This window comes from Trichomycterus rosablanca, chromosome 6 (genome assembly GCF_030014385.1).
Source record: "Trichomycterus rosablanca isolate fTriRos1 chromosome 6, fTriRos1.hap1, whole genome shotgun sequence".
In the NCBI taxonomy this organism is placed as follows: Eukaryota; Metazoa; Chordata; class Actinopteri; order Siluriformes; family Trichomycteridae; genus Trichomycterus; species Trichomycterus rosablanca.
In genome coordinates, this window is record NC_085993.1 from 52,245,966 (window position 1) to 52,260,553 (window position 14,588).

Here is a 14,588-nt window from a genome sequence, read left to right on the forward strand (position 1 = left end):
ACACACACACACACACACACACTTACACATTCAATACACACACACACAGTCAATACACACACACACACACACACTTACACATTCAATACACACACACACACAGTCAATACACACACACACACACTTACACATTCAATACACACACACACACAGTCAATACACACACACACACACACACTTACACATTCAATACACACACACACACACACACTTACACATTCAATACACACACACACAGTCAATACACACACACACAGTCAATACACACACACACAGTCAATACACACACACACACTTACACATTCAATACACACACACACACACACTTACACATTCAATACACACACACACAGTCAATACACACACACACACACACACACACACACTTACACATTCAATACACACACACACACAGTCAATACACACACACTGAATACACACATACACTTATACACACACAGTACACACACACACTCATATATATACAGTACACACACTTATACACACACACACTTATACACAATATACACACACACACTCATATATATACAGTACACACACTTATACACACACACACACTGAATACACACATACACTTATACACAATATACACACACACTCATACACTTACACACTCAATACTCACACACACTGAATACACACACACACATTTATACACAAACACACACACTTACACATTCAATACACACACACACACACACACAGTCAATACACACACACACACACACACACTTACACATTCAATACACACACACACACACCAACACACACTTACACATTCAATACACACACACACTTACACATTCAATACACACACACACACACACTTACACATTCAATACACACACACACAGTCAACACACACACACACACACACTTACACATTCAATACACACACACACAGTCAATACACACACACACACACTCACACATTCAATACACACACACACAGTCAATACACACACACACACACTTACACATTCAATACACACACACACAGTCAATACACACACACACACACACACACACACTTACACATTCAATACACACACACACACACACTTACACATTCAATACACACACACACAGTCAATACACACACACACACACACACACTTACACATTCAATACACACACACACAGTCAATACACACACACACACACTCACACATTCAATACACACACACACAGTCAATACACACACACACACACTTACACATTCAATACACACACACACAGTCAATACACACACATACACACACACACACACACTTACACATTCAATACACACACACACACACACTTACACATTCAATACACACACACACACACAGTCAATACACACACACACACACACACTTACACATTCAATACACACACACACACAGTCAATACACACACACACACACACACACACACACACTTACACATTCAATACACACACACACAGTCAATACACACACACACACACACACTTACACATTCAATACACACACACACACACACACACACTTACACATTCAATACACACACACACAGTCAATACACACACACACAGTCAATACACACACACACACTTACACATTCAATACACACACACACAGTCAATACACACACACACACTTACACATTCAATACACACACACACACACACACTTACACATTCAATACACACACACACAGTCAATACACACACACACACACACACACACACACACACACTTACACATTCAATACACACACACACACAGTCAATACACACACACTGAATACACACATACACTTATACACACACAGTACACACACACACTCATATATATACAGTACACACACTTATACACACACACACTTATACACAATATACACACACACACTCATATATATACAGTACACACACTTATACACACACACACACTGAATACACACATACACTTATACACAATATACACACACACTCATACACTTACACACTCAATACTCACACACACTGAATACACACACACACATTTATACACAAACACACACACTTACACATTCAATACACACACACACACACACAGTCAATACACACACACACACACACACACTTACACATTCAATACACACACACACACAGTCAATACACACACACACACACACACTTACACATTCAATACACACACACACACACACTTACACATTCAATACACACACACACACACACTTACACATTCAATACACACACACACAGTCAACACACACACACACACACACTTACACATTCAATACACACACACACACAGTCAACACACACACACACACACACTTACACATTCAATACACACACACACACAGTCAATACACACACACACCAACACACACTTACACATTCAATACACACACACACACACACTTACACATTCAATACACACACACACACACACTTACACATTCAATACACACACACACACACACTTACACATTCAATACACACACACACACAGTCAATACACACACACACACACACACACTTACACATTCAATACACACACACACACACACACTTACACATTCAATACACACACACACACACACTTACACATTCAATACACACACACACAGTCAACACACACACACACACACACACTTACACATTCAATACACACACACACAGTCAACACACACACACACACACACTTACACATTCAATACACACACACACACACACTTACACATTCAATACACACACACACAGTCAACACACACACACACACACACACTTACACATTCAATACACACACACACAGTCAATACACACACACACACACACTCACACATTCAATACACACACACACAGTCAATACACACACACACACACACACACACACACTTACACATTCAATACACACACACACACACACTTACACATTCAATACACACACACACAGTCAATACACACACACACACACACACACTTACACATTCAATACACACACACACAGTCAATACACACACACACACACACACACACTTACACATTCAATACACACACACACACAGTCAATACACACACACACACACACACTTACACATTCAATACACACACACACACAGTCAATACACACACACACACACACACTTACACATTCAATACACACACACACACACACTTACACATTCAATACACACACACACAGTCAATACACACACACAGTCAATACACACACACACACTTACACATTCAATACACACACACACAGTCAATACACACACACACACTTACACATTCAATACACACACACACACACACACTTACACATTCAATACACACACACACAGTCAATACACACACACACACACACACACACACACACACACTTACACATTCAATACACACACACACACAGTCAATACACACACACTGAATACACACATACACTTATACACACACAGTACACACACACACTCATATATATACAGTACACACACTTATACACACACACACTTATACACAATATACACACACACACTCATATATATACAGTACACACACTTATACACACACACACACTGAATACACACATACACTTATACACAATATACACACACACTCATACACTTACACACTCAATACTCACACACACTGAATACACACACACACATTTATACACAAACACACACACTTACACATTCAATACACACACACACACACACAGTCAATACACACACACACACACACACACTTACACATTCAATACACACACACACAGTCAACACACACACACACACACACTTACACATTCAATACACACACACACAGTCAACACACACACACACACACACTTACACATTCAATACACACACACACACAGTCAATACACACACACACCAACACACACTTACACATTCAATACACACACACACACACACTTACACATTCAATACACACACACACACACACTTACACATTCAATACACACACACACACTTACACATTCAATACACACACACACAGTCAACACACACACACACACACACTTACACATTCAATACACACACACACAGTCAATACACACACACACACACACTCACACATTCAATACACACACACACAGTCAATACACACACACACACACTTACACATTCAATACACACACACACACAGTCAATACACACACACACACACACACACACACACTTACACATTCAATACACACACACACACACACTTACACATTCAATACACACACACACAGTCAATACACACACACACACACACACTTACACATTCAATACACACACACACAGTCAATACACACACACACACACACACTTACACATTCAATACACACACACACAGTCAATACACACACACACACTTACACATTCAATACACACACACACAGTCAATACACACACACACACACACACTTACACATTCAATACACACACACACAGTCAATACACACACACACACACACACACTTACACATTCAATACACACACACACACAGTCAATACACACACACACACACACACTTACACATTCAATACACACACACACACAGTCAATACACACACACACACACACACTTACACATTCAATACACACACACACACACACTTACACATTCAATACACACACACACAGTCAATACACACACACACAGTCAATACACACACACACACTTACACATTCAATACACACACACACAGTCAATACACACACACACACACTTACACATTCAATACACACACACACTTACACATTCAATACACACACACACAGTCAATACACACACACACACACACACACACACACTTACACATTCAATACACACACACACACACAGTCAATACACACACACTGAATACACACATACACTTATACACACACAGTACACACACACACTCATATATATACAGTACACACACTTATACACACACACACTTATACACAATATACACACACACACTCATATATATACAGTACACACACTTATACACACACACACACTGAATACACACATACACTTATACACAATATACACACACACTCATACACTTACACACTCAATACTCACACACACTGAATACACACACACACATTTATACACAAACACACACACTTACACATTCAATACACACACACACACACACAGTCAATACACACACACACACACACACACTTACACATTCAATACACACACACACACAGTCAATACACACACACACCAACACACACTTACACATTCAATACACACACACACACACACTTACACATTCAATACACACACACACACACACTTACACATTCAATACACACACACACAGTCAACACACACACACACACACACTTACACATTCAATACACACACACACAGTCAATACACACACACACACACACTCACACATTCAATACACACACACACAGTCAATACACACACACACACACTTACACATTCAATACACACACACACAGTCAATACACACACACACACACACACTTACACATTCAATACACACACACACACACACACACACTTACACATTCAATACACACACACACAGTCAATACACACACACACAGTCAATACACACACACACACTTACACATTCAATACACACACACACAGTCAATACACACACACACACTTACACATTCAATACACACACACACACACACACTTACACATTCAATACACACACACACAGTCAATACACACACACACACACACACACACACACACACACTTACACATTCAATACACACACACACACAGTCAATACACACACACTGAATACACACATACACTTATACACACACAGTACACACACACACTCATATATATACAGTACACACACTTATACACACACACACTTATACACAATATACACACACACACTCATATATATACAGTACACACACTTATACACACACACACACTGAATACACACATACACTTATACACAATATACACACACACTCATACACTTACACACTCAATACTCACACACACTGAATACACACACACACATTTATACACAAACACACACACTTACACATTCAATACACACACACACACACACAGTCAATACACACACACACACACACACACTTACACATTCAATACACACACACACACAGTCAATACACACACACACACACACACTTACACATTCAATACACACACACACACACACTTACACATTCAATACACACACACACACACACTTACACATTCAATACACACACACACAGTCAACACACACACACACACACACTTACACATTCAATACACACACACACACAGTCAACACACACACACACACACACTTACACATTCAATACACACACACACACAGTCAATACACACACACACCAACACACACTTACACATTCAATACACACACACACACACACTTACACATTCAATACACACACACACACACACTTACACATTCAATACACACACACACACACACTTACACATTCAATACACACACACACACAGTCAATACACACACACACACACACACACTTACACATTCAATACACACACACACACACACACTTACACATTCAATACACACACACACACACACTTACACATTCAATACACACACACACAGTCAACACACACACACACACACACACTTACACATTCAATACACACACACACAGTCAACACACACACACACACACACTTACACATTCAATACACACACACACACACACTTACACATTCAATACACACACACACAGTCAACACACACACACACACACACACTTACACATTCAATACACACACACACAGTCAATACACACACACACACACACTCACACATTCAATACACACACACACAGTCAATACACACACACACACACACACACACACACTTACACATTCAATACACACACACACACACACTTACACATTCAATACACACACACACAGTCAATACACACACACACACACACACACTTACACATTCAATACACACACACACAGTCAATACACACACACACACACACACACACTTACACATTCAATACACACACACACACAGTCAATACACACACACACACACACACTTACACATTCAATACACACACACACACAGTCAATACACACACACACACACACACTTACACATTCAATACACACACACACACACACTTACACATTCAATACACACACACACAGTCAATACACACACACAGTCAATACACACACACACACTTACACATTCAATACACACACACACAGTCAATACACACACACACACTTACACATTCAATACACACACACACACACACACTTACACATTCAATACACACACACACAGTCAATACACACACACACACACACACACACACACACACACTTACACATTCAATACACACACACACACAGTCAATACACACACACTGAATACACACATACACTTATACACACACAGTACACACACACACTCATATATATACAGTACACACACTTATACACACACACACTTATACACAATATACACACACACACTCATATATATACAGTACACACACTTATACACACACACACACTGAATACACACATACACTTATACACAATATACACACACACTCATACACTTACACACTCAATACTCACACACACTGAATACACACACACACATTTATACACAAACACACACACTTACACATTCAATACACACACACACACACACAGTCAATACACACACACACACACACACACTTACACATTCAATACACACACACACAGTCAACACACACACACACACACACTTACACATTCAATACACACACACACAGTCAACACACACACACACACACACTTACACATTCAATACACACACACACACAGTCAATACACACACACACCAACACACACTTACACATTCAATACACACACACACACACACTTACACATTCAATACACACACACACACACACTTACACATTCAATACACACACACACACTTACACATTCAATACACACACACACAGTCAACACACACACACACACACACTTACACATTCAATACACACACACACAGTCAATACACACACACACACACACTCACACATTCAATACACACACACACAGTCAATACACACACACACACACTTACACATTCAATACACACACACACACAGTCAATACACACACACACACACACACACACACACTTACACATTCAATACACACACACACACACACTTACACATTCAATACACACACACACAGTCAATACACACACACACACACACACACTTACACATTCAATACACACACACACAGTCAATACACACACACACACACACACTTACACATTCAATACACACACACACAGTCAATACACACACACACACTTACACATTCAATACACACACACACAGTCAATACACACACACACACACACACTTACACATTCAATACACACACACACAGTCAATACACACACACACACACACACACTTACACATTCAATACACACACACACACAGTCAATACACACACACACACACACACTTACACATTCAATACACACACACACACAGTCAATACACACACACACACACACACTTACACATTCAATACACACACACACACACACTTACACATTCAATACACACACACACAGTCAATACACACACACACAGTCAATACACACACACACACTTACACATTCAATACACACACACACAGTCAATACACACACACACACACTTACACATTCAATACACACACACACTTACACATTCAATACACACACACACAGTCAATACACACACACACACACACACACACACACTTACACATTCAATACACACACACACACACAGTCAATACACACACACTGAATACACACATACACTTATACACACACAGTACACACACACACTCATATATATACAGTACACACACTTATACACACACACACTTATACACAATATACACACACACACTCATATATATACAGTACACACACTTATACACACACACACACTGAATACACACATACACTTATACACAATATACACACACACTCATACACTTACACACTCAATACTCACACACACTGAATACACACACACACATTTATACACAAACACACACACTTACACATTCAATACACACACACACACACACAGTCAATACACACACACACACACACACACTTACACATTCAATACACACACACACACAGTCAATACACACACACACCAACACACACTTACACATTCAATACACACACACACACACACTTACACATTCAATACACACACACACACACACTTACACATTCAATACACACACACACAGTCAACACACACACACACACACACTTACACATTCAATACACACACACACAGTCAATACACACACACACACACACTCACACATTCAATACACACACACACAGTCAATACACACACACACACACTTACACATTCAATACACACACACACAGTCAATACACACACACACACACACACACACACACACTTACACATTCAATACACACACACACACACACTTACACATTCAATACACACACACACAGTCAATACACACACACACACACACACACTTACACATTCAATACACACACACACAGTCAATACACACACACACACACACACTTACACATTCAATACACACACACACACAGTCAATACACACACACACACACACACTTACACATTCAATACACACACACACACAGTCAATACACACACACACACACACACTTACACATTCAATACACACACACACACACACTTACACATTCAATACACACACACACAGTCAATACACACACACACAGTCAATACACACACACACAGTCAATACACACACACACACTTACACATTCAATACACACACACACACACACTTACACATTCAATACACACACACACAGTCAATACACACACACACACACACACACACACACACTTACACATTCAATACACACACACACACAGTCAATACACACACACTGAATACACACATACACTTATACACACACAGTACACACACACACTCATATATATACAGTACACACACTTATACACACACACACTTATACACAATATACACACACACACTCATATATATACAGTACACACACTTATACACACACACACACTGAATACACACATACACTTATACACAATATACACACACACTCATACACTTACACACTCAATACTCACACACACTGAATACACACACACACATTTATACACAAACACACACACTTACACATTCAATACACACACACACACACACACAGTCAATACACACACACACACACACACACACTTACACATTCAATACACACACACACACACCAACACACACTTACACATTCAATACACACACACACACACACTTACACATTCAATACACACACACACACACACTTACACATTCAATACACACACACACAGTCAACACACACACACACACACACTTACACATTCAATACACACACACACAGTCAATACACACACACACACACTCACACATTCAATACACACACACACAGTCAATACACACACACACACACTTACACATTCAATACACACACACACAGTCAATACACACACACACACACACACACACTTACACATTCAATACACACACACACACACACTTACACATTCAATACACACACACACAGTCAATACACACACACACACACACACACTTACACATTCAATACACACACACACAGTCAATACACACACACACACACACACACACACACACACACACACACTTACACATTCAATACACACACACACACACACTTACACATTCAATACACACACACACAGTCAATACACACACACACACACACACTTAAACATTCAATACACACACACACACACACTTACACATTCAATACACACACACACAGTCAATACACACACACACACACACTTACACATTCAATACACACACACACACACACTTACACATTCAATACACACACACACACAGTCAATACACACACACACACACACACACACTTACACATTCAATACACACACACACACTTACACATTCAATACACACACACACTGAATACACACACACTGAATACACACATACACTTATACACAATATACACACACACTCATACACTTACACACTCAATACTCACACACACTGAATACACACATACACTTATACACACACAGTACACACACACTCATATATATACAGTACACACACACACTGAATACACACATACACTTATACACAATATACACACACGCTCATACACTTACACACTTAATATACTCACACACACACAAACACACTCACTACACACACACACACATATAAATACACTTACACAATACACACACACATACACATACACACTTACACACAATACACACACACTTATACACAAACACACTTACACACTCAATACACACACATATATACACTTACACACACACTGAATACACTCACACATACATTTATATATACACACATACACACACTTACACACACACGCACAAACACCTATACACTTATATACACCCATACTTATACACACACACACTCGTATACACTTACACACACACCCACACGCTTATACTTATATTTACACACACACACTCATACACACACAGTATTGCGTTGTGTTCTAGTATGAGGGTTGAAACCCTGATAAGCATCATATAATAATCACACTAACGTTATCTGGAGCCCCGAGGGTGATGAGGTATTTTGGGGGTGATGCAGAAGGTTGATGTGGTGTAACTGTGTGACTGTAACTGTGTAACGGTGTAACTGTGTGATGGTGTGTTTACAGGCAGCAGCTCAGCTCTGTGGAGAGAAGCAGGCAGAAGTATAAAGCCGCCCCTCTCACCGTGGAGTTCGTCCCCTTCTTCTACCGTAAGTCACACGACGAGGCTTAGTTCTCTTGATGATCTTTGTTTTTGGGTGAAGGAAACTCATGGCAGCCGAGCACCATGGCTTAGTAATGCGATGTTCAATAAGCTCGTGGTCAGGTGTCCACATACTTTTGGTCTTTCCTTCTTTATCTGTTTTTGGATGAATGTGTCTCTCTGTCTGTTCCACCACCTGCACCGACCACAAACCCTCCCGTGTTTTCAGGGGCGACCGTCACGCTTCGGGCCCCCCCGCAGGGCCTCTGTTAACCGATCCTACAGCACCATTACTGACTGATTACCTGTGTGTGTGTAGAGTGTTTTCAGGAGAGTGAACACCTGAAGGACAGTTTGAAGTGTTGTCTCCTCCACCTGTTCGGGGCGATAGTGGCAGGAGGACAGGTGAGGACGTCACCATGATTATACTGCCTACAGGTCACATCCAGTCTTATAATAATAATAATAATAATAATAATAATAATATTAAAAGTAATAATAATATTAATAATAATAATAATAATAATAAATAATAATTAATAATAATAATATTAAATAATAATAATAATAATAATACTATTAATATTAATAATAATAATAATAATAATAAATAATAATTATTAATAACATTAATATTAAAATACTAATAATAATATTTATAATAATATTGAAAATAATATAAATGATAATAATAAAATAATATAATAAGAATAATAAGAAAATTTCAGTCATAATAATATAGGAATATAATTACTTTAAATAAGTAATATATAAAAATAAAAAACTATATTAATGCTAATAATAATAGTAATAATAATAATAAATAATAATTAATAATAATAATAGTAAATAATAATAATAATAATAATAAATAATAATTATTAATAACAATAATATTAAAAAAATAATAATATTATTAATAATAATATTGAAAATAATATAAATGATAATAATGATAAAATAATAAAAATATAAAAAATAATAATAATATAAAAATAAAAAACTATATTAATGCTAATAATAATAATAATAATAATAATATGGTAAAAAAAATACTATAAAAGGGATCATACAAATAAGAACGATAATATCAATAATATTATAAAAGTAATAATAACATAAAATTATAGAATGTAATGATTTTATCAGAAATCTTTTTTATTTTTTCTCTGATTGTGATTTAATCCGGTCCCTCGTTCTCCCCTCGGCAGCGTAACGCTCTGTTAGCCATCTCTCCTGCCACCATGGAGGTGTTGATGGGGGTTTTGGGAGGAGGAGCAGGAGGAGGAGAGTATGTAGGGGACGGTGATGAGGATTGGGACGGGGCCGGGCCGGATCGGAAGGCGGTCCTGACTCTGTGCTGCGTGAGGGAGGTGGTTCACAGTCTGTTAGCCAGCAGCTCGGACCAGAGGCAGGTGGAGATCAGCAACGTGCTCGACGGCTACTTCAAACTGCTCAACTCCGACCCCAACGCCCCCGGGGTCAAGGAGCATCCCGCCCCGTCCCGCTCCCGGAACTGGGAGAGCCGACTGGTGGCCCTGCAGGTGCTGATGCTCGGTGAGTGGCTCGTTTATGTCAGACGAAATAGAAACCTGTATCTACTGAAGAACGTTCCAGGGCTGAAGCTCTGCTCTTGGTACGGTTGTGGGGTGATTTGCTTACTATGATACTTACTATGATATTCCGGGGTGTTGCTAGGCAGTTACTATGATATTTCAGGTGGTTTCTAGGATGTTGCTAAGTGCTTGTTATGGACTTAGGTGATGGCTGTGGTATTCCACATAGACAGGGAGGTTCTTGCCATGGTTCAGTATCTCAGGTGGTTGCTAGAACGTTGACGGATAGGTACCATGATGTTCTTTGTGCCTAACCACGTGTGGAAAAAGTATTTACCCCCTTACTCAGTCGAGCTTAAATCTAGTAACCCACATACTTAACTACTCAGAATGTGTTTTGGTCGAATCTCCCAAGGTGGAAGATGATCTGTACATGAGTAACAGGACTGAGTTTTTAACCTTTTAACGTAGAATTACTAAATTAATGAAATATAGCATCATGGAGAACATGCTAAAGCACGGGAACACTGTGGAAACACACATATAAAGTCCTGGGGACAGAAATGGCACCGATTCAGCGGAGTGGCCCAATTAATAATAATATTAATAATAATTGTCTTTAATTAGACTGGATAGATGTTCCTAAACGTATCTCAGAACCTCGTTCTCGTGCTCATCCTCATCTCCTCCTGTCTCTGTCAGAAACCATCCAGGACATGCTGGAGTGTTCGGACCGGCCGGTCCTGCAGGCCATCTTCCTCAACAGCAACTGCTTCGAGCACCTGACCCGACTCCTCCAGAACAGCAAGGTGAGTCAGAACCAGAGGAACCGGCTCTAGATCCTAGATCATCTCATCCAAGCTGAGAATCATTCAGATTCATGATTCGGGTATTTAAAACCAGGACAGACGTCCGGTCTCGTTTATAATCCGTCATTTTATTCTGGAGATGGAACCGGTGGAGATCCAAATTGTTTCCTAATTGTAGAACTGATTTTTTTGCATAAAAACAAACATCTGTAACAGCAGCACAAATCCCCACAGTTAATCCACACACTCCGACGTCGTGTTACTACGGTTTACTTCCATTACGCA

At 39.2% G+C, this 14,588-nt stretch overlaps 1 protein-coding gene across 1 annotated transcript in view; it reads left to right on the forward strand.

Annotated features, from left to right (window-relative positions):
- Positions 1-14,588, forward strand: part of nbeal1 (neurobeachin-like 1) — an 88,282-nt gene that overhangs the window by 23,083 nt on the left and 50,611 nt on the right. The window contains exons 7-10 of the mRNA XM_062998086.1: positions 11,863-11,945; positions 12,258-12,343; positions 13,150-13,495; positions 14,197-14,303. Of these exons, the coding sequence (XP_062854156.1) occupies positions 11,863-11,945; positions 12,258-12,343; positions 13,150-13,495; positions 14,197-14,303 (622 nt within the window). The remainder of the gene's footprint in view (positions 1-11,862; positions 11,946-12,257; positions 12,344-13,149; positions 13,496-14,196; positions 14,304-14,588) is intronic.